Source organism: Eulemur rufifrons, chromosome 27 (assembly GCF_041146395.1).
Source record: "Eulemur rufifrons isolate Redbay chromosome 27, OSU_ERuf_1, whole genome shotgun sequence".
Classification (NCBI taxonomy): Eukaryota; Metazoa; Chordata; class Mammalia; order Primates; family Lemuridae; genus Eulemur; species Eulemur rufifrons.
In genome coordinates this window covers 26,565,470-26,589,960 of record NC_091009.1, presented here as the reverse complement: position 1 = coordinate 26,589,960, position 24,491 = coordinate 26,565,470, and the positions used below count along the sequence as shown (strand labels likewise).

At 47.7% G+C, this 24,491-nt stretch overlaps 1 protein-coding gene across 2 annotated transcripts; it reads right to left on the bottom strand.

Annotated features, from left to right (window-relative positions):
- Nucleotides 1–1,516: 1,516 nt before the first annotated feature.
- CD34 (CD34 molecule) lies at nt 1,517–23,065 on the bottom strand. 2 transcript variants are annotated; one of them, XM_069459273.1, is made up of 8 exons: nt 22,935–23,065; nt 13,075–13,257; nt 12,211–12,461; nt 10,905–10,985; nt 3,426–3,582; nt 3,112–3,164; nt 2,619–2,783; nt 1,517–1,921 (listed from the first exon to the last, which is right to left on the bottom strand). In XM_069459273.1, the coding sequence occupies exons 1-8, from the start codon at nt 23,011–23,013 to the stop codon at nt 1,736–1,738; spliced, it is 1,155 nt and encodes a 384-aa protein (XP_069315374.1). In that variant the 5' UTR covers nt 23,014–23,065; the 3' UTR covers nt 1,517–1,735. The 2 variants fall into 2 exon arrangements, with proteins under 2 accessions (XP_069315374.1, XP_069315375.1); XM_069459274.1 differs by lacking the exon at nt 1,517–1,921 and adding an exon at nt 2,018–2,091.
- Nucleotides 23,066–24,491: the final 1,426 nt, after the last annotated feature.

The window sequence follows — 24,491 nt, the reverse complement described above, 5'->3', positions numbered from 1 at the left end:
AACAGGGTCCCTAAATGAACGACCCTTGTTAACACAGTAAAAATCACACCCACCAGCGCCATGGCAGCTCCCAAAAGTTACCAAATAAGGTCAAGAAAGGGGAGGGTTCCCGGTTCTAGGAACTCTCCACCCCTTTCCCAGAAAATTCATGAATATTCCACCCTCAGCTTAGCATATAATTAGGGATTAGCATAAAGGGACAGACCCTAACCCTGGGGTGATACTGTTCCTCCTTGGATCAATGTGCTCTTTTGCCTTTTTAAAGACTGTACTCTGCTTTCCATAAATCTTTCTACTTCTGTCTACACTTCATGTCTGTTCTTTCTTTCTCTCTTGTCCCTGGGCTTGAATTCCTTCCTGTGTGGAGGGCAAGAACTCCCTCTGCAGATGTGGGTGGTGGTCTGCAGCAGTATCACCCTGTTTCCTGGGAGTCTGTACCCCATACCCATCCCTCTCCCCGGTGCCCCTGCCTAGACCAGGCCCTCATCTGGTCACTCTCATGGCAAGATGTGCAACTAGAGGCAGCCCAGCTGGGCTTCCCTTTCCCATGACCACCTCCCCTTGCTCCAACCCCCAAGTCAGCCATCGCCTTCTAGGGAAGACTCTAGACTTCATCCCTTTATTGTGTCTCCCAGAGTCCTGGGGAGGAACCTCTGGTTAGAGAAGTTGGAGAAAAGCAAGGAGGAGATGGGGGTGGAGGAAAGCTGAGGGGAAAGGTCTGGCTTTGGTGAGATAAGAATGGAAGAATCAACCCTTGTTTGGCCCCAACCTCCTCTGCCTCTGTTGACACACTGGGGGGTGTTTCCTGGAGCTACTTAGTAGTGTCTGGCAACACTGGTTCCCCCACTTCCTGTGGCGGGGTGGGGTTGGGGGCATCTGGAAGCTGGGGGAGGCCGGCGGTGAGTGCTTACAAACTTTTAAAAATTTTTTGCAGTTAGGCTGCTTTCTGAATCTTGAGGGTGGACGCCAGCCCCCTCCTGGAGTTGGTGGCCAGATCTTTAGAACAGTAGTCCCCACGTAGTCCTTTACTATGTCTGCTCTGACCTAGGGGAGGGGGCAGTTTGATAATAGAGGGTGTGTAAGACATTGCTCCTTCACTTTGTTTTGCCTACTTTGCATGCAGTGACCAGCATGTCCCTCTTCTCAGAAGGGTATCTATGAAAGGTACAGTCCATACGTCCCCAGCACACCACCCTCCATCCTGAGGCTGCACTCGGGACTGCCTTGCTTCCTCCTGCTGGAAACAGCCAGCTTTCCTGGGAGCCTCCCGACAGCTCCCCATGGAGGGGAGCAGGTGGCAGACGCAGCCAAAGGTCCTTACATCCTGGCTGGTACCTGTGCCTGCGGAGCTGGTCCAGCCTCTTCCCTGGCTAGCCCCTCCCCCCCATCACCGCATAGTTCGGCCAGGTCTGATGGAGAGACCACTCTTGCATTTAGACAGACGCACCCAGCTAAGATAGAGCCAAAAAACAGCTGGTGTTTCAGTATCACTTTAATTACAGTATTTACCCACACCACTTTTTATTGAGAAAAAAAAAATCCACCCCATCCTTTTGTCTCTGGAAAGTTCTATTTCCAACTGTCATTGAAACCAGGAACCCACCCACACCTCTGGAAACAAACAAACAACAACAACAACAACAAACAAGGACCTGGGTCACCCACAGAGGAGGCAGCTCGTGGTCATGCAGGGAGGGGCCCCGCACACTGCCCAGCCCCGCCCTACCCAGCCGAGTCACAATTCAGTATCAGCCACCACATGTTGTCTTGCCGAATGGCCGTTTCTGGAGGTGGCCTGGCCGGTGCCGTTCTCCTGAGCCCCTCGGTTCACACTGGCCTTTCCCTGAGCCTCAGAGGAGGCCCCAGGTCCTGAGCTATAGCCCTGGCCTCCACCGTTCTCCGTGTAATAAGGGTCTTCGCCCTAGACAGTGTATAAATAAAGTAGCATTATCTGGTAAGCAGGGGTATCAGACGCTGTAGGGTGGGGGAGGGGCCCAAACAGGAAGCGGGGGGCCAGGAGCAGGAGGGAGGGGGGATGCAGCTGCATGTGCAGACTCCTTTCTTCCTGGAGAGCAGTCAGGGTTCCAGCTCCTAGAGGAGAGAGGACAGAGGAGAGGCACCACACCATGCCACCGCAGCTCAGCAGCCAGCTCCCGCCAAGAAAACCGGCAGTCCCAAGAGTGGAATAACCTCCCCAGAATGGGTAACAGGCCAGAGGCCAAGAGTCCAACCTCAGCCTTGTCCTCCCTCATCCAGAACACTTCAGAAGTAATCTTCCTTCCATGTGTCCCCTTCTCGTGAGCAAGATGGCAGCCAGGGAGCATTCAATATGCCTGCAAATAAGCGTGGCTGCTTCTGGTGGCGCCCAGCTGAACTCGCCCAGAAAACATCTGCTACCACAGTGCGAGGCAGGCTGGCCCCAGTCGCTGCCCCTCCCCCAGTGGCCATATAATGTTTTGAATTTTCCAAGGACACGGTGTGTGCATGCGTGCATATCCCTATATAAGTGCACAGAAGTGCCTTTTCTGGTATTTCTCCTCCTCATCCATGGCATCCATGCACCTCCCCAGATGACCGCTATCGTCCTCATTTCCTTTGCCCTGGACCCCAGAACTGACCAGCCTTTCTCCTGTGGGGCTCCAGCTGCGGCGATTCATCAGGTAATAGCCAGTGATGCCCAGGACAGCCAGCAGGACCCCCGAGGTGACCAGTGCAATCAGGGTCTTCCGGGAGTAGCTCTGGTGGCTCGCAACATCTTCCTCAGTGAAACTTTTGATCCCCAGCTTGAAAAGAAGACACAGAAAAGATAGCCTGTCACTTGTGAAAAGTGGGTTCTGGAAGAGGAGCCCAGCCCACACACTCTAGATCCCTGTGTGTGACTAAACAGGGACATTGACCTTAGGGATTTTTGAAACAGGATTGAAGACTGACGTCTCTTAGTTAAGCTGCACTACAAAATTTTTGGTTCAAGCCTAGAAAGTTGAAGACCATCAGGGAAGGGTGGAGAGGCAGGAAAAGTAGGACTGGAGAAGATAGTTACTTCCTCCCCTATGCCAGTGAGCTCCACTGACCCAGTATTCCCTCTGAGACCTCTCATCTCAGAGAACTTACCTTTCTCAGGTCGGACTTGTGCTTTTCCAGAAGTTGGAGCTTGCTGGAAATTTCTAGAATTAGAAACAGGGGTTGCTGAATCTGGAAGCTAGACCAGTTCATCCTGGCTCTACCCTCTCATGTGGTTCTAGAAGATGCTCTCATGGCTGGGATGGTCTGTCTGGCGTGGGCCACTCCCAAAGTCAGCCAAGCCTTGTGGTCTCTAGGGCTGAGATGCCTGATCTCCACACAGGATGCTCCAGCCTCAGCCCTGCCTAAGCTTAGCCCTACTCCCTCCCAAGCTCCTGAGCTCCCCAGACAGATGTGTCCCTTACCTGTCCTGTTGGCCAATACCAGCAGCAGACACTGAAGCTTAACCTCAGACTGGACGAGGAGCAAGGAGCACACACGGGCCCCAGCCTCGGCGTCAGCCTGCTCCTCCCTACACAGTACTTGGGCCAGGCCTTCTCCTTTGTCCTTCTTAAAGTCCTCCTGGGAAGGCAGAGAAAAATGGAGAGCAGGAGATGAAGCTATAACTATATCCTATACTGCATCCAGCATCTCAAGTAATAATTCTGATTTAAAACACATTACTACTCCCCTCCACAAGAAGGATTCTTCTTTCTAAAATTCCAACTTAAAAAAAAAAAATACTACTAATTGTGTATGTGCAACAACACAACACAAAAAAACTCAAAATTTTCCCAGTACCAAAACATACATCTATTAGCGTCTAAGACGTCAGAGAACAAGCCAAGGAAGCATTATCTTATTTAAGAATTGCCCATGTACACATACGCTATTCAAATTAAATTCAAAAGACATTACCACCAACAAAAAAAAATTAATAATGCAATAATAACTAAGAAAAAGTCCTTTGTTTCAAGGTTACAATAGGCTTACACGGTGGAAGAAAAGCCATGGGAGGTGAGGAATCCAGAACAAATCTATGACTGGACACTCAACGGCAGCCTCAGTGGCTTACTCCCTTACTATCCACAGGACATTGCTCAAACCAAAATGGTGTTTTTGTCTGGTTTTCCACTCCCCTTTTCCATTAAAAGCATGGAACCCAGTTTTAATGGAGTTCATAGATCGTCCGCCAGGTTGCTGACTGGTTCACAGGACTCAGGAACTCAGACGCAGAAGATAAACCCAGATAAATCTTCAACCATCGAGTCCCAGGAAGTGAATTGGAAGCACTGGCTATGTGCCCTTCAAAACTCTGTTCTCCTACTTTCCAGGATTTATCTCAGCAGCCTCCCATCGGAGTGACCTCTCCTGCACATGCAGGAAAGGAACCGAAACTAAGACTTTCTCCTCAGTCCGGATAGCAGATGGCAGAGGAGGAAATGCCTGAACAGCTCTGACATCTTTCCTGTTAGGGAAAAACTGCTGGGGCGTGTGACCGTCATCAGAACTAAGCCTCCGTGGAGCAGAAAGCTTCCTGTTTGCAGGCACGACTGCTGCTCGAGACAAGGCCGGAGGGTCCTCCCAGTTGGAATGGAGCCTGGGTATTTTCCTACTGCTGTGACCCAAGGCAGGAAAACCCAGGCTCCTTTGCTCCTGCACAAGGCAAGGTCAAGATTGGCCTTGGGATCCAGCTGGAATCTGAGGGATCTTAGGGAAAATAACTGGGCTTGGAGGAGGCCAAGGAGACACGAGTCCAAAAAGAGCCTCAGAAACCCCCCAAGAGATGAGGTCACAGAAAAGTGAATTCTCAGGCCACTGCAGCTTCACCTCTCAGGAAAAGAATCAATTCTGCAGGTCTCCCAGTAAGTCCTTGGGTAGAGGCTCTGCTTCCGGAAAACCTGTTCTTTAAAACAGCATTTGCAGTAGGTAGTCAGGACACCACACTGGGTGTGATCAGCTGTCTCCTTCCTCTCTTAGGAGACCCTCACGTGGCTTCCCCTCGGGGAGCTCCCCTCCCTAGCACCATGTTTCTGATTAAAGAGGAGCAAGGTCCTTGTCCAGATGACTCTGGGCTCCTGAAATGTCTCTAGTTGCAATATGTCTTCTTCCTGAGACAGGCAGAGGGACAGGGCTCCGGCAGGATCTAAACTGGCCAAACCCAATGGCACCTTCCTCTGCCTGCTGAGTCCAAGAAGCTGGACCTTGAGACTATCCAGCTGCTCTGACGTTTATCAAGCCCCGAATATAAGACACTGTGCGAAAACCTCTGTGCATGTGCCTTGTGTATGTTTGTGCTGTATGTCATGTGTTGTGGGGGCTTCGGGGGGGGGGGTATCTTGACTTCTATATGGTCAAAGCTCTCAGTTTGTATGTATGGCAATTACAGTAAAGGGTACCTGCTATGTCCTAGGCACTGTTCTATGTGCTTTACACATATGGACTCATCTGGGCCTCACACAGCTCTGTGAGATGGGTGCTATTATTCTCCTCCTCTGGGAGATGAAGAAATGGAGGCACAAAGAGACTAGATTCTTTGCCAGTCGTGCAACTGGTCTGAGCATCAGGTTCCTCGGTTGTCTGTTGAGTTGCTGTGGTGACTAAAGAGATATTTGTGTGAAAAGTGTCCAAAATGGTGCTGGGAACCTAATGGGCACTAGACAAATGGTAGCTATTACTATTATTGTTAATAAGAGTACCTTATATATCATCTAGAACCCATATTTTATCCTATTCTGCCTTACTGCTATTGTCATTTCTCTCTGACTATACCGTGAGACTCCTAAGTGTGGTGGGGGACCGTGTACGTTATAAAATTTTGAACCCAGACTGCACTAATCCTAGCACCTACCAAACAAAGAACTCAGGGAATTGTTGTTCAACTTAACATCCCAACTGGTTGGCCTCTGCACAGGGCCCCCCCCCCACCCCTCGCTTAGTTTCTTGGACTAAATTCAAGGGAATAACGGCAGTTAGCCTCCCACTCTGGAGTCCAACGGCATCAGTGAATTGTGTTTAGGCCCCAAGAGGAGCAGGTGGATCCTGAACAAAGCACAATACTTCTCCGGATGCTTGCAATAAACATCCTCCCCCAAGAGAGGCTGTGGCCAAACATCATGGGAGAGTGGGCAGGAGGAAGCCACAGCTTCACCATTTTGCTCATGAGAATCAGATTTACAAGCCTCTAGCTACATCAGCTCACATGTGTTTGTTTGCAAAAATAATAAAACCAGGTAGAAAAGTTATTTCTAGAGTAGCATCCTCAAACTTTGCAAAGACTCTTAACATGTTAAAGAATCACATCAAGCACTGGGGTGGGGAGGAGGGAGAACATGCATTTTTCTAAATGACGTTTAAGATATTTCCCAGTGTTGAGGTTCTAGGATCAATTGTCTCCCCCACCCCTTTTAGGATAATTTTATCTACTTTGGTGTGAGTTTGACAATGCAGATATAAACTCAATTTTCACATAGGAACTGGAGTAATTAAGGGACCTCCTACAAGTCAAGCAACAAGTGGGCAGCTAGCGAAGGGCGAGAAGTTAGATTGTCTCCAGATACCAGGCTCTTTGCAGTAGGCACGCCCTCTTCATAAATCCTCCATCTATAACTTAGGTTTTCTGCATGGAAACTGACCTTTAGTGTTTGGGCAGAGGGCAAGGAAGGCGGGGCCTGGGGGACATGATCTGGAGGCTGGAGGCAGCCTGCCTCAGGTGCCGTCAATGTGACAGAGTAAGGGTAATGCGAACTAGCCGAGTAAATACAAACTCTGCATGTAAACAGATGTGGCACTTAAGAAAGGTAGTTCTAAAAAACAAATCGGTGGGCAAAGGACCAGAATAGACTTTTCTCCCAAGAAGACATACAAATGGCCAATGAAAAGATGCTTATATCACTAATCATCAAGGAAATGTGAATCAAAACCACAAAGAGATGCTCCTCATACCCACTAGGATGGCTACTATAAAGAAAAAAACCCAGAAAATAACCAGTGTTGATGAGGATGTGGACAGATTGGAACCCTTGTGCACTGCTGGTGGGAATGTAAAAGGATTCAGCCACTATGGAAAACAGTATGGCAGTGCCTCCAAAATTTAAAGATAGAATTACCATATGATCCAGCCATTTTACTTCTGGATATGTACCCAAAAGAACTGAAATCAGGGTGTGGAAGAGACATTTGTACACTCATGTTCATAGCAGTATGATTCACATTAGCCAAAAGGTGGAAGATCAAGGGATGAATGGAGAAACAAAATGTGGTATATCCACACAATGAAATATTATTCAGCCTTAAAGAGGAAGGAAATTCTGACACGTGCTACAATGTGGATGAACCTTGAGGACATCATGCTAAGTAAAATAAGCCAGTCACAAAAAGACAAACACTGTATAAGTCTACTCAGACGAGGGACCTAGAGTAGCCAAATTCCTAGAGACAGAAAGTAGAATGGTGGTTGTCAGGGTTTGGAGGAAAGAGGAGTGGGGAGCTATTTAATGGTACAGAGTTTCAGTTTTGGAAGATGCAGAGAGTTCTGGAAATTGTACAACAGTGTGAACGTACTTAACGGTACTGAATTGTACACTTAAAAATGGTTGCGTGGTAAACTTTATGTTATGTGCATTTTACCACAATTAAAAAAACCATTTTGGTGGATCCCCCTGGACAAATGGGTACTGCATGACAGAATAAAGTAATCTCACTTGTTGGAAACTATTTGGGGGAACCACAAGCACAAAAAGTAAATTAAGCTGACACTTCAGCAGAGCGAAGGAAAGTTAGATTTGGGGAGACACGTTCTGCTAATTAAGGGTCCTGAGATACGGTAGCAGCTGCTTGAGAGGAGTGTGGTAGCACCTTCCCTTCCCTGGCTGCCTAGAGGTGAAGGATGGGGAGCCAAAGGAGCGTAATTGGGACGTAAATGTCTACAGGATGTGTGTCTAGAAGACACGCCTACATAATGCACATGGAGAGAGCTAACGTGCGGGTGACCACCATATACTAGTGCAGAATGAGTGTCTGGATAGCTGAGAACCAGGCCCACATATTTCTGTTATGGGCGGATACAGATGCAGGAGTGGACCAACATTGTATAAGTACTCAAGGCCATGACGTCAGGGAAACCAAATCCTTCATGCTCCTGATTAGGCTGTGGGTAGGGTCTGAGTCTCCCAATGTTAGAACCAGTACCTTAAGGCCCTCTGACACCAAAAGTACAAATGCAACCACAGGAAAATTCGGTGGCATTGCACCACTCACAGCCTTTGGAACAGACTGATTATCGGACAAGCAGAGAGTAGGACCCAAGGAAAGAGAATCTGGGACACAATCGGGAGCTGCGGCTAAAACTTCTGAAACAAAGATTGCTGGCTCAGGAAAATCCACCTTGGGGCACAGGAGGAGGCACTGTTGCTTGGGGGCTGGGGAAGAGGAGTCCTCAGGAAGAAAGAGGATGAACAGTGGTGGAAAGACCAGGGGAACAGCAGCACCGCACGTGTGCTGACACGGAGGTGATTCATTAGGAGGCCAGCCCTGTGGAAGCCCTCTTTAGCATATGGAATTGGGGGAGGCTACTCTCTTTCCACATCCCTACTCACAGATCCTCCCAGAATCTCAGAGGAACGTGCAGTGCAGAGACCGTCTCAGCTGTGGCACAAGTAGATTAGACTGCAAAGACCATAGAGAGACAGACCACAGCAGAGTAAGAAGAATTATTTCTGGAGTAGCAGTAAGTTTCTGCCACTTGTCACTTGTCTTGTACAATAACCCAAGTTAAATGTGAACTTTGACGAGCAATAGATAGACACTTAGAAGGCTCTGCAGGTAGCTCTCAATCCTATGTACAAAGAATTAGCATTCTGGCACAGAATGCCTGTATGATACATAGGAAAATAAATGGTCCACCGAGATGATAGAAAAACAAAACAAGGCCGGGCGCGGTGGCTCACGCCTGTAATCCTAGCACTCTGGGAGGCCGAGGCGGGTGGATCGCTCAAGGTCAGGAGTTCGAGACCAGCCTGAGCAATGAGCGAGACCTCGTCTCTACTAAAAATAGAAAGAAATTATCTGGCCAACTAAAATATATATAGAAAAAAAAAATTAGCCGGGCATGGTGGCGCATGCCTGTAGTCCCAGCTACTCGGGAGGCTGAGGCAGTAGGATTGCTTAAGCCCAGGCATTTGAGGTTGCTGTGAGCTAGGCTGACGCCACGGCACTCACTCTAGCCTGGGCAACAAAGCGACACTCTGTCTCAAAAAGAAAAAAAAAAAAAAAAAAGAAGGTGGTCATATTCTTTAGCTACAACTAGCAAAGGATTTGACAGATTTTTTTCCTAATGAGTAGAGTTGAAAATCAGCATCAGAAACACACTGTGTATTACTTGTACATTGCATATTCATGATTAAGTTAACTATCTTGCAAGCTGCATTTAGTTATTCCATGATGCAAACTCATGTCTTCATAATTTCTGTTGTTTCTAAATGCCCTAAGTTAAGTAATTCTTTTAGATGTAATTTTTAAAAATTTGATGATTGTAGGTAAGACATCAGTAGTCAGAATGGACAAAATAAATAGCTTATGCCCACTGCACGCTGCAGTCTTTCCAGTCTATGCATGCCACGCTTCATTCACATTTATGTTTCCCTTAAATGGATTTCCAGCCTGTGAGAAAATGTTTTCTTGTATGAGTAAATGCCACTCTTCCCTTCACCCCATCCTTCCTCCAGAGCCTTGTGACTATCAGGAATTGGATTAACTGAAACAAAGCAAGGCCTGCTGTCATCATTAAACATTAACACCACACTCTACACATTCTTACCAGCGGAATAAGACATGAAGCTGAAACAAGAGGCATAACTACTAAACAGGAGGAGAAGAACAATATGTCATGGTAGATAATAAAGTAGCTTACTTTAACACCTAAAAAGAATCAACTAAAAAGCTCCTGCAATCAATAAGCAAGTTCAAGAAAATGGCCAAGCCCAGGATAATTATTCAAAACTCCATTAACTTTCTAACACATCAGCAACAGTCAATTTGAATATACAATGGGAGATCTATGCTCTACATAACTCTCAGAAATCTACCAAACCCATAGAAAAAAATTTAAAACTAAAAAAAACCCAAGATGCTAAGAGATACAAAAGAAAACCAGAAAAAAATGGAGGGATTTTAGAGCAGTTTCATTTAAACGTTTAATGCAATTTTTCTTGTTGCATTTTTTCTTAAAGAAACAAACGAAAAACACTTTACATTTTCTACAGTGTAATGAAGAAAGACCTTCGTGGCTGGATATTATAATAAAAATACTGTAATGTAAACGTACAGTGATTTTGAAAATTTAAAACAGGCAGAAATATAGACAAACTGAACAAATAAAATATCTCTGAACAATATGCCCTGGGGCACATAAATACCTGAAATAGGCTAAAGGAAGAATCCCAACTAACAAACGAGGGAATCATTCAATAAGTAATGTTAGGAAAAATGGTTGTGTGGAAAATACAGCATTATAGCAAAATTAATTCTGTGTGGATTAGAGTTATATGTAAATAATAATAAATGAACTGACATTTTAGGTGACTGGTTCATATCTGGATAGTGAGAAGGACTTTCTTAAAAGCAAACTTAAATTTGACAACATATATGTATGTGTGTGTGTATATATATTAAATGTACTATAGAGGAGGGAAAAAAATAACAAAGCTTAATTAAAGTTGTTTTTGCCTTTTTTGCCCACCAGATGGGGCCTCTTACTCCCTAAACCAAAAGCTCTGTGTGAGAAGTAAGCGGCCGCGCTAAACTCCCCCCACCCTTACCAAAGTCCAGGCCAATCCAAGAAGGCTTAGTTCAGAAGGGATTGGGAGAGGGAGGGGAGGAAGCAGAGTGGGAGGGGGTTGACTTACACAGCTGGAGGTCTCATTTAGCTCCAGGCAGATGCCCTGAGTCAATCTCACTTCTTTGACGCCTGAACATTTGATTTCTCCCTGTATTAAAACGAAAACAATAACAAAAACGAAGTAAATAAGCCAGTATCTTTGTTGCTCATTTCTTCCCCTCCTTTTTTCCAGTTTCTTTTCTTTATGTATTTTTTTTTTTTCTTTTTATTAGAGATGGGGTCTCACTCTTGCTCAGGCTGGTGCTCCTGAGCTCAAGCGATCCTCCTGCCTGGGCCTCCCAGAGTGCTAGGATTACAGGCGTGAGCCACCACACCAGCCTCCAGTTAGTTTTCTGTGGGGTACTCTCTTAAAAGAGGTTTTAGGGAAAAGGAAATTTAAAATTTGTCAGGGGACTAGAGGTTTCTAAGAGTTACGCTCTCTTCTGTCTCACCCCTATCCCCTCTGATAATAAAAATTTTTGTTACTAGCCCAGGCTTGCAGGCAAGTAGCTGTTGGCAGTCTTGGTAAACTTTGGCTTGGACGGTGCAGGAATGGGAAAGGGGAGGATCTTTTCCCATTTGGGCTGTTTTCCCTCTAGTGAAATCTACCCTTGTGGGAAGGCCACACAGGCAAACAGGTAATGGCGGAGCCTGGCATGTCCTGGTAACACCCATTTTCCTCCTGGCCCCCCGGACTCTCCGAATTCTCATTCTGGCTCTTTCAAAAATGGGAAGCAGACAGATTGCTCGTGCCTGTCCCCAGGCTCCACACCCTCATGTTTTCTGCCCTTTGCGCTGAAAGCTGTTGACAGCCGCCGGCCCCAGGGCTGCGAAGGACAGGCTGAGCTCACCGTGCCAGGTCTGCACAGGTCTGCCCCTGTCAGTGACCTCCTCGCTGCTTCTCCATGCCGGCACGACCACCACACCCTCGCACAGTGAGGGAGTGTTATTTGTCCTAAACAGTTTGCGAGAGGCAGCCCCATTAAAGGGGGACAGTTTCTAAATATTGCCAAAAGGGAATGGTGCCCTGGTCAGTGATACCAATGGGTGCTGGAAAGAGCCACAAAGGACTAGATGGATCTCTGAGAATCCCCTTAACTTTCTGCTCCCTAAAATGTAAAACCTAAAGCGCAGATCGGCCTTGTCACCTGACTCCAGCCCTCGCCTCCCCTTCCTACCCCCACCCCCGCAATATTTTCAACTGTGTGTTTCCACACTGATTCCCACGACCCAAATCCCATCGCCGGGGATGAGGAGAGGGGGGGAAGACAGAGCTTGCCTGTACACATATGAAGTGATAGGGCAATGTGCCATTTTTGGCTCAATTCACCCACCTTGATGGTACGTGGGGTAGAAGTAGGTGCATAAGGTTCAGTGGTCGGTGTCTCAAGGCTGGTGTGGTTGAGTGAGGGATCCGAAACATTCCCAGGTGCTACGCTGGGCTTCACGGTCATCTCTGAAGTCGAAAAGTTGGCTAGGGTGGTGGGCACTGTGGTGGCTAGGGAGGTCTGAGACTGGACAGAGGAGTTTGTGGTTTCAGCGACTAGAGGGACCTCAGAGGTAGATGTGAAATTGACTGTAGTCTCTGGAATAGATCAAAACACAGGTGTGCACGTGAGCACGTAGACACACACACACGATCTCCATTCATGGCATGGGCATGGATCTCAACACAGAAAAGGGAGTTTGGAGAGTTAACAGTCACTTCATGTCCTAACACTGACCAAACTCATTTCAAGCCAGCTGTCAGAGCCATAGCTATAATCTAGAATGAAGTAGAGGTGCCCTCAGGATTCTGACACTGAAATAGATGCTGGTCTACCCCAGAGAAGCCAAAGACCGCCAGTTTAAACCTGTACCCACTTTCCTTCCTCTTTGGAAGAGATCAGAGATATCTATGGAGTCCCCATCTGACCCTTACTTTATCACTAAGCTGAACTCAGCATGAGAGTAGGGGTACAGGGTGCATTACCGATCAGGATCGGCTGCCAAGGCATGGGCCTGAGGAAGTCGTCACTCTAGGAAGAATCATCTAGAACTTACTTCAGGGCACCCTAAGCATAATGCTCAAACCATTAAACCAAGGACCTTACATGATTTCATCTGTGGTAAGGGCAGCCATCTGCAAACCGTCCCCAAATGCTTTACCCAAGCACCAGCTGCATCTTTTTGGGACCCAGGACAAACATTCTTTTTACCTGAGATGGTTGCCGTGGTCCCATTGCTGTCCAGAGAGACAGAGTATGGGCTGGCGCTTCCAAAGGTGCTCGGTGTTGTGGTTTCCTCACCAGATAAATTTGTAGGAGTAACTGAAGTCGTTCCCAGGGTAGTTAACTGTACAGTAGTAGTAGTCAAATTATCTGCATTTGTGAACCCGGAGGCTATAGGGAAACAAAGAAGAAAAATCAGAACCTAAACCGTCCTGGAGTCTTGTGACATCACCTGGTACAATTTCTTGACTTTAGGTAGAATCCATCTAGAACATTCTTTGCTGCCTCTGGCAATGGAGCAGTCATAAGAATATCCTCCTGGACAGTGAACTAATTTCCCACTGCTAGATCACCCTAAGGAAGTAGAGAAGGGAAAAAAATTATGCAAACAAGTATCTAGTATAGCATTATTTAAAGGACGGAAAAGTTGCAAACAACAAAATTAATTCCAATAAGATAAATGGTATAGGCACTTAAGATACCATAATCATTACATAATGATATACATAATCATTACAAGCAAAAATTGATGAAAATGTGGCAACGTGGAGATGTGAGGCAATGTTCATAATATGTTCGGCAAAAGACTAAAATATAAAATTACACCTGCATAAATATCGCAAAGATCTAAAACGTGAGAAAGGATATGCTTCTATTTGCCTTTCAATGCATCCTTCTGATACACTGATGGCCAAAGGATGGCTCTTTTTTGGTCACTTTCCATCCAATACATTAACTCTCAGAAGAATCACTAGACTCACACCGCCTCCATGCGATCCCCTTAAAAATCTTCTATCTTTCTCAGACTTCCCCACTCCCAAATTCCCCTTTTCCCTCCTGGTTTTCAAACCCATTCTCCTTTCCGTCTGTTGAGGAACACAGCTCCAGCAAGCACCTCCAGATTTCTTTTGGGAAACGCTGACCTAGGAATCTGACTCATGGACTAGAGAACACAAGGCCCGGTTCCTCATTAAATATCATGGGAAGACAGAGAGCTTAGTTCTTGCTCTGCCGATAACTATTAATAACTGTGTGATTTAATGTGCGTGTGTGTCTCAGTTCACTTAAGCAAGGGTCCTTTCTGGCTAACTTACATGGATTGTTGGGAGGATCAATGACATGAGAAATGCTAAATTACTGCACTATAATGTTCCTGAATCTCGTTATTCTCTGAAGATCTTCATGAGTGTTCTTGCTCTCTCTTCCATATATCCTGGGGTACTCAGTGGTACCATCCTTAGACCCAAGAAGGAAAAGCCTCCTGCTTAGACCCTGCACCTTAGAGGGCCCACACCCTTTTCTGCTTCCTTTGAGGACGAACTAGAGTGTACCCTCCCTTCTAGATCATACTTTGGGGACCAGAAGTCCTAGAACTTCTTGCCCAGATGGCCCTTGGCTCACATCCAGGACCTGCATGGACATTTTCTTCCCATCCGTCCTTCTGAGGGTGAATTGTGGCACTAAGGTGTGTGGCCCAGTGATGGTCAAAGGATGGCTGCTTGCAGGGGGGAGGACGGGTGCTTAAACACGTGGGTGGTGTGTCCCATGCACACATGCAAGATCCCCACAGTGTGGGTGAAAGTACGGGAAGGAAGAAGAGAAGGAGAGTGGGCTGGGGCCAGGGGCCACCTCTTCCTTCTCAGCCACCCTGTGGCACTGAATGCCAAAAGTGTGAGAGTCCCAAATTCACACTTGGCCTTCCAGGTAGCCGTGAAGGTATGTTTGTCAAGGTAAAAAGATAGAAGATATTTTATTTATAAGTTGGTTAGCCTGATTAATAACTTTGAAGTACTTAGAAATATAGTCTGTAGGCCTCCGTTGTACTCCTGCCTTGGATCTGTATCCAGAGTCCACACCAGCAGTTCCATCCTCAAGGAAAGGCCCCTGAGGTCCCAGGCCACCTTTACGCTTGGCTCTAAATTTTCCTGATTGGGATGTAGGTATGTATTTTTTAGAGGGTTCCAGGTAAACAGCAAGGCATAATGCCACCTCTTATTTCCCTCCGCACTAAGAGAAGAGTTAGACTTTTACTTTCAAGGCAATTAACCTGGGACTAAGAATATATTCCCCAACGCTGACGACAATGGTCTCACTCTGCCACATCTGCCTCCCTCTGCTACCTGCTGCAAGTAGGTTGACGTTACTGGTAAGGGCTACAGTCATGTCGTGTCTTCACTTTATGTGTCAGGTAAGCAGGGTGAAGAAGTGCTGTTACTATCTCCACCTTAGAGATGAAGAACATGAATCACCAATACATTGGCCAAGAGGGAAGACTACAGTTCACGTGGGACAAGTAGCAAAAGGACACTGAGGTTTAGTGGACTCTGGAGTAGATGAAACAGGGGGTCAGGCTCTGTCTAAATTGCTAAAAATCTGGGTGCATTCTCCATGTCTCTGGAGAGAAAAGGATGGGCTCCCATCCGACTTAGATGGGAGGTGGGTTGATGAAAATAAAATAGATGCAGAAGCTGATCCAGGCTTCTTCCCTCTTTAGATTGGACCCTCTCACCACTCTGACTCTAAGGACAGATTCATCTGAACTCATGGTAGAGGGCAGGTGGTGGTGACATTCAGACACTCAATTAAAGAATCACCCTCTGAAGGCATAATGCCAAGACACCCCCTGACACCCCTCTCCCTGCCCACCCTCCCTGCCTCTCCCCAACACGTCAATTCCTGGGAATCCCATCTGGTCTAGCCTGGCCCAGCCCTCTTCTCTTTCCAAAGAAAGCTGGGCCTGGCTGAGGTGATGTCATGCTTTTGAACCCCCTCCTCCAGGGGCCTCCTTCACCCAGACAAACACTTTTGAACTTTTCCAGATGTGAAGAGAGACCTGCTGTTGGTTCTGAGGACAGAGGTGGCTGTTCCAGCAGAACGCAGCAGCTCTGGACCCAGGCCTGCTGCCGACCCACGAGGGGCGGGCCCCAGCTGCAGCAGCCTCCTCCAGCCCACCACTTGGCCAAGCACTGGAGAACGAGTAGCAGGGTCCGTCTGCAAATGAGAACGGGACCTCAACTTCATATTCACAGCCCCGAGCCTGGGGAGGGCAGAGAAGCCTCTGAGACCCCAGAGGAATAGGACTAGAGGGAGGGCAGAAAGCCAAGGCTAGGAGGTTGGGTGGACATGAGCTGGCACAGAGCAAGGGAACATGCTAGCCAGGGGCCTGGAGCCAGTCCCGACACAGGCACAGCAGCATAGGGACTCTCAGTGAGTGAGTCTCTCGGGTTTGCAGTCTCTAGAGCTCCCTGCACAGCGCTCCCATGTAGAGACCGGGCCCTGGAGGAGCAATAGTTATAAGAGTCGACGGATCGTGGATCTCCTTTTATCCTCTCTCCCCACACACATCCATGGCATTAAACCATCAAACACTGACCTTTCTTTATCTTTCTGACCCCCGACTCTACAGGGCAGTAATAGCAGCCTACCAGTTCGGGAGAGCTTGTCTGATTCTAAGAGACAGCTGAAGAAACCTCCACTCCTTTCCATTCCAGAGAAGGAGGAACAGCCCTTCTCCTCAACCCTATGAAGAATTATAGTGCAATTTAAAGTTGAATAAAAATCTGTCTGCTGTTGTTTACTTCTCAGTCCATCCTTATTAACTGCATCTTTCTAAGGACCCCGTTAGACCCTGGTTGCTCTATTTGATCTCACAAACCCGGAGCAAGGGGAGGGGAAGAAGTATCGGGAAGACAGTAAAGTGAGGATGCTGAGAAGCAGAATAGATGTCACAAAATTCATGCAGTAAATGTCACGCATTGAACTGACAGGTACTTATTCAGAGGCAGTTATTCTTGTTTTACACACAATACTAATAAGCTTGGTTATCTGATATCCTAGCTAAAGCTGATGATTAGGAGGAGACTATTAGAAGTAAATAATAAGGAGAAGCAACAGCTGAAAACTCAGAAAGAGAAATAAATGAAAAACAGACGTAAGTATCGAAACCCACACTCGTCTGGAATCATTTATGGTCGGAGTAAATAGATACATCTACCTTGAAAAGCCTTAACGATGTCACTGAGTTGCGACATAGCCACATCATTTTCATGATGCATCTGAGTCATGAAGGTTTAGATCCTCTTTTTGGTACTTTCAGGAAGCAGAGGCATATGCGATACATTTTGAAAAGATTTCTACCTACCGTTTGTAAACCGAAGAGTCTTTTGCTCTCTAAAGTGGGTTTACAAATCCTCGGAGACTCGGAAAGCTCTGTTACCTAAATAATTGAATTCCCCTGTTTTCAGTGGCAGAGTTTTCCTATGCCAGGTCTTGTTTTCCCAGCCCTCCTTAGTTTTCTGATCTCTTGGCCAGCCAGCCCCACCCTGCCCATCCTTTCAAATTCTAGCACCTGGCCCAAGAGGAGTATCTTCAAGGAGTTCCTGGGTATCTGGGTCCATAGAATTACAGTACCAGAAGGAAGGGATAAAAGTAGTCCCTACCTCTTAGTTGTTTTGAGGAACAAAGGCGATAAGACGTGTAAGCGGTTATCCTGTCTAGTAAAAGCTCAAGAAACAGTGGCTATCTTTGTTATAAGCACCTTCCTTCTGCTTCTCGGAGAGTGTGGGACATTTATCTCTCCCACACATCTTGTACAAAATCATATATGCTGTTTCCTCAGGATAGGTCCAATGTCACCTCTGCTAGATTATAAATGTCTTGAGTGCCAGCCCCAGTGTTGTATGTGTGTGTTTTACTCCTGGTGCTTCGCTCAGCCCCCAGAGTTTGGAATAAGCAACAGGGCTGAACGGGAACCGCAGCGGGCATGTTTATATTAGCCACCCCCAGGTGTGGCGGTCTCGTTCTGATGCTATATTTTAAGAGGGAATTTATCAAATTAGGGAGTTTCCATGTAAAGATAACCAGGATTAGATGAGTTCTAGAAATCAAGTCATGCTGTTGAGGGGCTAGTGTTATTTCTTCTAGCTCAGCAGTCGGAAAACGACGGCGGGTGGACCAAACCTGGCCCCCACACAGGCTGTTTTTACACAGCCAGTGAGTCAAGAATGGCTTTCACATTTTCAAAGTGTCATAAAATAAGACAAATTAGAATATGCATCAGAAATCACAGAGGGTCCCCGAGGTCTGAAATATTTACTATCTGACCCTTTACATAAAAAGTTTGCTGTTTGCTTGATGACTAGAGATAGAGAAAAACAAAACCAAAAAAAGTTTACTGACTCCTGATCCAGAAAAAAAGAATTTGAGGAGGGAGAATAAATAACTTTCTTCAAGTTTCATGGCATTTATACAGATTGAGCATCCTTAATCCGAAAATCCGAAATCCAAATTGCTCCAAAATCCAGAACTTTTTGAGTGCCAACAATGACGCCACAAGTGGAAAATTTCACGTGACCTCATGTGATGGGTGGCTGTCAAAACACAGTCAAAACTTTGTTCCATGCATAAAATTATTCAAACTATTGTATGAAATTACCCTAAGGCAAATATGTGCAAAATCTGAAGAAAATCTGAGATCTGAAACATTTTGGATAGGGGATTCTCAACCTGTGTATTCATTCTTATTTTTCTTAAGCACCAGTGATCTTGCTCAGTGGAGACTGCAAAATAAGAGCTGATCTCTTGATCTCTTTCCTTCATGGGGCATTAGTGTCATTGTGATTTAGATAAATCCCTCAAGGAGTTTATAATCTAGTGGGGCCAACTGGAAAGGTCTTCAGGAATTGTCATGAAGGACCAAATTAAATCTGTGACGGTCCAAAGAATAGAATTAGAACTAATGATTTGAAGGTACAGGAAGGCTAATTTCACTGCAATATAAAAAAAATTAAAATAATGTAGTTATTTTTAAGAAGGAAATGAGCTACTTTGGGAGATACGAGAGCCACCCATGCTTCCTGGAGGCATTCAGGAAGCATCCTTGTTAGAAGTCCCTTCCAACCCTGAGGTCCACCATGCGTTTGAGCCATCTGGGACTAGAACAAAGGACTGGGCTGATGCCTTCTTAAGCTGCAGAGGATACGCTGAAGTGTGAGCGTAAACTAGGTATCTGTGATCCGAGGGTTCCCAGTGTACCAATATTTCCCTTTTATGTCCACACAGCATGTTTTGGACCCCATCCACTTATCGTGGAACCCCAATATCTTGAGCATTCTCTGGGGGCCTACATTTCTCCCAGCTACTTCTTACTCATCTTCCTAGCGCCCCTGATTCCTGGATGGCAGCCCTTTTCTTTTCCCCCTCTTACATGTAGCCCCAGACAGGATATGGTTGTGGGCTCAGCAGACCTCAGTACTGTACTGCTTCCCCATCAGCTAGTTGAGCACCCATTCCTTTAGCCTCCCCTGAGAACCACTACTGCAAGGCTAGTGTGTAGCTGATTTTTACTGAAGGTCTGAGAGCATGGAACAAGGGCAGCCGAGAAGAAACAATGGCATAACCTTGAAATTTTAGACAGTACAGTGCTAATGAAGCCATACGCTAAGGGATCTCCTTGGCCGGGTCTTTTCCACCCTCCACCCATCACTGCTCCACTATTACCCCAGGCAGCTCTCCTCCCTCTCTATGCTCTTCCTTGTCTCTAGGGCTCACCTTTAAAATAAAGGGTTCCACTTTATTTTACCAAGCTTAGCATCCTCTCTGCCCTTGAACATGCAGGGTTTGTCCATTAAGAACCATTAAGTCAACTTCTTAAACGATGGGGCCAGCTACCTAGAGATGCCATTTCCCTCTATGAGGTATCAGTTTTTATTTTATTTTATTTTTTCCAAATCAGGAAGAAGTACACTTCCCAGTTAGGCCAAAAGGCCTTTTCCTTTGCATGTGAAGGGCAGTGACTCACTCCCTGCCGGGCCCCAGAGTGTAGGTACTGGGAAGTACACCGTGGTCCGCGGCCCGTGTCTATCTCCATCTTCCCAACACGCGTGCACCTCTCTCCTTGGCACAAAGTCGGGGCCCTTGGGACTAAAATTCGTTGATCATGTGTTTTCATTTCTTAGCTAAGGAGGGAAGAGAATGTTCTCATTAGAGAAGTCAAAGCCCAGAAAAATATGGAAATTCTGCCCTGGCGACTGTGAGAATTTTCTTTTGGAGGGTGGTGTTTTTGTTCTTTTTCCATACCTTCACATTTTTAGTTCTCCGCACTGCAGGCCATTTAGTTAGAGCAACCAAAGGCAATGCGAGAGGGAGGCCCAAGGACCCTGAGGGTGGAGCTGGGTAACCACCCAGCCCTGAAAAGTAAACCCAGGCCCTCCGGCCCAGGGTCTAAGGGAAATCAGGCAATGAGACCGTAAGGAGTGGAATTTGTTCCTTTTTTTTATTTGTTTTTGTAGGACTCTGCAGCTGAGTTTATCTGCTGCAGTTTGGCACTTCTTGCCCTGAGCTTTTGGAGACAAAGCCTCAGTGAGCGAAGGAAGGAGAAGAGGACAAGGGAGCAGGAGGCCCAGGAGGTGGAGCCAAAGGGATAAGAAAAAGCAGCCGAGGCCCCTGCGTGTTCTATCAGCCAAACAGGAATGCACTGAAGACGTGTGTTTGCACAGGTCGTGCCAGCTGGGTTGTCCCTACAAGGGGGGAGCATTGGGGACCACTGAATTAGTCAGAGGTCCCCAAGGCCGCTCCTCCTCGGTCGCCATGTGGCAGAGATTCAAAGGGTGGAGTTCTCTCCCCTCTGGAAAATATCTGATAAAATTCTTTTCCCTTTTCTTTTTCCCCTCTTACATGTAGCCCCAGACAGGATATGGGTGTGGGGTCAGCAGGCACTAAGGACCCAAAGGAAGAAGAGGAATGTGACGGGTGGGACTGGGGTTGTTGCTAGGGTGAGGAGAGGGGCAGGCCTTGAAGGGCTTGGAGGAAACAGATATCCTGAGCCTGACAATCGGGGTTCCCTAATTACCTGCGAGGCTTCCTGTCCCAGCGGGTGCTGCAGAAGTGCTGCCTGGTGCCCCCCCCACCCCCACCCCGACTCTGGTCTGTGATCTACCCCAACCCCAACAAACAGAGCCCATTTTTGGTTGGCTGCTGTGCCTATACGGAGCCAACTTCTCACAGGGACAGAAAAAAGACCTTCCCCAAACAAGCTCTTTGTTGGGATAAATGACGAAAAAAACCACAGAACCCCCTTCTGCCCTCAATTTCACCGTAATAGCATTTCTGCAATCGCCCTTTGGTAGCATTTCAAGGTACAGTCATTCATTTCATTTAGCCTAACAACGCATCCCAGGACAGAAAATGACTCCTGGTATCAAAACAAAACAAAATAAAACAAAACAAAACAAAACCCCTAGAAAGCTCTTGGAGAAGGCTACCACTGGCCCAAGTAGGCTGGCAAGGTTGGGAGTGGGTACCGATGTCCCATCCCTCCCTCTCGAAGCTGAGACACTGAATCCTTAGCATATCAGCCCAAGGTTCTGCAAAGGTTGCGTTGCTCCCCCGACCCCAACCCCGCCAGGCCAAGGCGAGACTGACACCGGCCAGCTGAGGAAATAAGAAATGGGTGGGCCTCACTGGGCCCAGGACCAGGTCATCATGTGCTGTCTAGCCAAAGGAGAGTGGAGCATCTGATTGGAATCTGGGCCACTGGCTAACTCCCCCTTGTCGTGAAGGCACAGTCTAGCACCCATCCTAGGGTTCCCAAACCTTGGTGACAGCTTTTCCCCGGCCCCAAGGGACATGTCCAGGGCTGCCAAACAGGACAACCCAGGACCTAACTCAGAGCTTCCTGCAGCCCTGAGCCAGCTCTCTCCAGTTGGGTGGACTCAAAGGGGGCCAGCAGATGAGAATGGGAGCACTGAGGCCCAGTCCAGGTCGCTCTGTAGGGCCATGGTGGGTGGCCTTTAGAATATGGTGAGAGTAGGCACTTGGGAGCCCTGGAGCACTGGAAGCAAAAGGGAGAGCAACTTACAAAGTTTACGCCTTCCTACTGCAGTGAGATGAGATGCAGAATGTTATTCCTTTAATGAAAGCTATCAAATATAAATATTTGTTGGGCACCTATTATTTTTTTACCAAACCGAGAGCAAGAGCCTGAGAAGTAAGGATATGCAGAGGGGAGTAGGAGAGTGTCTTGACCCATCTACCAGCTTTAGAACTTAGAAAAGGGCAGAAGAAGAAAACTCCAAAAGGCAACAAGTTTGAGACTGTGCAGGGGTGAGGGGTGGTAGTGAGGAGAGCAAGGCTGGGGGCAGACCAAACTCCCGCTACCACTACCTCGTCTCCAGTGGGATGGTGTGTTGTTCGAAGGAGGAATTCTAACTAAGCTTTCCCATCTTAAATGCAAGATTTTTTTTTTTTTTTCCAAACTGTTCTTCATTACAAACTTCTCTGCTCACCTAACTCGGCCTTCCCCCGCGGGTGTCCTGGGCGTGGGACGCGGCGCCTCGCCCCTGATTGGCTTCCCTCACATTCCTTAATGTCCACTTCTGGCTCCCGATGTCCCAGTGGGCGGTGGGCGCCTGGGCCCCTTCCCCGAAACGCTCTCCGGGCCTCTGCTTTCGGAATCAACTCACAGCCACGAAACTTTCCTGCCTCTCTCCTCCCCCTTCTCCTGCTTCGGGCTCCAACTGCGCGCTCCACACCTTTGGCAGCGCGGGGACACCGGCATCTCCAAAGCACTTTATCTGAGTTGAGTCCAGCGAGTCGTGGGACCCGGCTCACACTCCCCGGCTGACTCACACCCCCGGCGCTGTGGCCTTGCCTTCCCTTCCCCTCCCGCCGCCACCGACTCCCAGGTGAGGCGCTGGTCCGCGCGGGCGCAGCCGGGGGCGGCAGCGCGTGGGTGGGGGCCGGGGTCTCGTCCCTCCGCGCGACTCTGCCCTGCGGCTCAGCCCCCGGGAGAGCCTCGGCCCTCCCCCCCGCGGGGACGCGGGGCGGCCGCAGCGCGCGGCGATACTCACGCAGCAAACTCAGCAAGCAGAGCGCGGTCCAGCCCCGCGGCATCCCGGGCCCCGCGCGCGCGCCCCTGCGGCCCAGCATCCTTCCCGCGCGGCTGCCGAGGAGATGCACAGAGTCCAAGACACTGCTCGGCCTGACCGGGACGCGCTCCTCCCGCCCCCTCCGCCCGGGAGGGAGGTGGGAGATTCTTGCTTTATTCCCCTCCCTTCCCTCTTTAGTCTTGGCAAAGCCAGCCCCTCTCCTTGGCTGCCACTAACGTTTGCTTCCCTGGTTAGTCCCAGAGGCGGAGGGCGTTAGGAGGGAGGCTGGGGTTGCCAAGGTCGAGGCCAAAAAAGGTGGAGGTTTGTGCGGCCCCAGATGCCTTGTTCAACTTTTTCTCAACGAGAGGCCCCATCCTACTTCTTGAAGCTCAACTTCCACTTAACTTTTAACCCCTTGGTGTCAGCCTTGCCGGTGGCCAGGGCAGGGCAAGTTTCCTCTGATTTTTTTTTTTTCCTTTTCTTTCCTTTTTATTTTTCCTTAGTTTTAAGCGGCAACAATCTTGTGGAAGGAATCTACTGTGAGGACCTCAGTTTGGAAGTGTGAGCATTTTGCTAATCAGGTAAAACTTACCACATGTCCAGTCTGACGCATGTAATGATGGTCATGCCAGATACTGTGCTGCATGTTAACGGAGCATGAAGAGTGAGCAGGACATGTAAATGATTATAATTATTCACTTAAGCTGTCCAAACCATTCTTGTAGACATTTCCTTTCACTTTTTTTTCTGCAAGATCTATTTGTGTTAACTTGGAGGAGTTTTTCCTGTGACTGTCCCTGTTTTCCCACTTAGTCTGATCATAACCATCACCATCATCAGAAGGAAAAGGGACTCTCTCGTACCTGGGATGCCTTTCTCCAGTCCTCCCCTCTCCAGCCCTAATCTAAGCCTCTAGCAGCTTCTGCTTGCTCTCCCATCAAAAGAAGGATTTCCTGTGACTCCGCCTCCACCACCTGATAGACCTCCAGCCTCCTGTTTCTCACCAGTTGTTCTGGTCGTTGGGGAACTGAGCCGCAGAAACTCTGAGCTGGGCAGTCAGCCTAGTCACGGACTCGGGAGGTGGAGGCTGGAGACAGAGGAGCCAGGCTGGGCGGCTGATGGCACCAGGCAGGGGATAAGATTAGGCATAGCCTGGGAGAACATGCTCTGACAGCCTCAGTGGCATCACAGGATTTCAGATATTCAGTTGAGTCTCTTCTGTGACGTCTGTGCCACGTAGCCTAAAGGGGGGAAAGGAAGGTCAGACCAGCACTCCGTCACCTTGTGGTCCTTTCTGATTTATCGCTCTGCAAACAGTCTAGCATCATGAAAGTAGGTTTATCTTTATGGTCCATCTCAGCATTTGGGTTGCACAGGAGAAGGGTGTCCAGGTCTAAAAACACCATCAAAATCTCCTTATTTGGATCTGGTTGCCCAGTGTTCCTTTAAATAGGGAATGAAGCCTTTCACCACACAGTTAAAACAAAAGCTTAATGTGTAAATTTGATTGAACACAAAGGTACGCTATGAATCTGTCTC